We start from the raw sequence: 1,479 nt of genomic DNA, 5'->3' as shown, positions 1-1,479 counted from the left end.
TAATGTGTCAGTTGCCATTGTGTTGATGTTTTTTTGTGATGTGTTTTGCCTGTAACAATCAACCCTCGGTAATTGCAGTAAAATAATGTATCCATCAAATACCCTCAACGGCTGTACATACAAGTCAACAACCATCCAAAATTTAGTAAATCGTTCAGGATACTACCTGCCCTTTCTGTAATTACTTGACCATCTTGGACAAATTACTATAGTTTTGTACCAACTATTACAAGGTTTCATGAAACTTGTGAAAAGAGGAAGGTTTGGTGGAAAATGTGCTGTGCTGAAAAGCCTTTTGATCATTGAACAACATACGGAAGCTTCGATTCGGTAGCTTTTTGCAAGAATTTCTCCTGTCTTGTATGAATTGTATTATCTTAATGACCAATTCAAACCCTTGAATTACTGATCCGATAAACATAATATCTACCTCCAATATTTACTGAAAGCTTGATGGAAATATCAAGGATACCAAGCCTTCAATTTTTTTGGTCTGTATGATACATACATAGTAAGCAAATATTGATGAAATTTCAGGTAATGGAGATCCTTTTCAAAAAAGCAAAGCACAACAATATTTCATCCTGCTAACCAACCAACTGTTGTTTGATCTCTAATCTCTTCTTCAAGATTTTACATTTTTAATTTTTTTTAATTTTTTTAAAAAATAAAAGCAACACCAAGTTCAACATCCATGAAGGGAATTTTTTTCTTGTTTTGATTTAAATATCACGAATAATTACCACTATTGTTTATTAATGTTGTGAATGTTGTTGGATCATGATAGAATTTTTAGATTTATGGAACAATCCAAGTACCTTCAATATGACGTAGTTTGATTTCATTGTTAACATCTCCTTGCTTGGAAGTTTCTCTGATGAAATTGTCCAAGCTTGTGATGAGAGCAGGTTTTCCAGTCTTGGTAACAAATTCAGTGGCTGATTCAATCTTTGGTAGCATGGTACCTTCTTCAAAGCATCCTTCCGTAATGTATTGTCGAGCAGTTTCAACATCCATTGAAGTAATAGGCTTCTTCTCCTCCTTTTTTGAAGAGTAATTCAAGTAGACATGATCCACTTTGGTGAGAATGATAAAGTAATCGACAGTAAGCTTTTGTGCTAGCAGGGAACTGGATCTATCCTTGTCAATGACTGCTTCTATGCCCATCAGGTGGTTCTTTCTTTGTGCTTGCTTTTTACCAATCATTGCTTTCTCATCACCACCAACTTCATCTCGGCTTTTAACAACAGGGATACCTCCACCTCCATTACAAATAACCAAGTGTCCTTCATTGAAGAGTGTTTTGATAGTGTCCAATTCAATGATATCAATAGGTGTTGGAGAAGGAACAACTCTTCTGTAGCCTTCATCAAACTTGTGGAAAGTCATCATTTGTTTGTCCTTCTTTGATGATTCATACTCTTCAGGAGAGAGGAATTTACCAACAGGCTTGTTAGGATGTTGGAAGCCTTGTCATTT

The 1,479-nt window shown here is 35.3% G+C and overlaps 1 protein-coding gene across 1 annotated transcript; it reads right to left on the bottom strand.

Annotated features, from left to right (window-relative positions):
* Nucleotides 1-798: 798 nt before the first annotated feature.
* NAEGRDRAFT_54727 (uncharacterized protein) lies at nucleotides 799-1,421 on the bottom strand (the record flags this gene model as incomplete). Its single annotated transcript, XM_002668520.1, has 1 exon — nucleotides 799-1,421. A coding segment is annotated over one exon (621 nt), but the record flags the coding sequence as incomplete, so codon positions are not given.
* Between the last annotated feature and the right edge of the window lie 58 nt (nucleotides 1,422-1,479).

This window comes from Naegleria gruberi (assembly GCF_000004985.1).
Source record: "Naegleria gruberi genomic scaffold NAEGRscaffold_177, whole genome shotgun sequence".
NCBI lineage: Eukaryota > Heterolobosea > Eutetramitea > Acrasida > Naegleriidae > Naegleria > Naegleria gruberi.
Note: the sequence above shows the minus strand (reverse complement) of the source record. Positions and strands in the feature narration are given on the sequence as shown.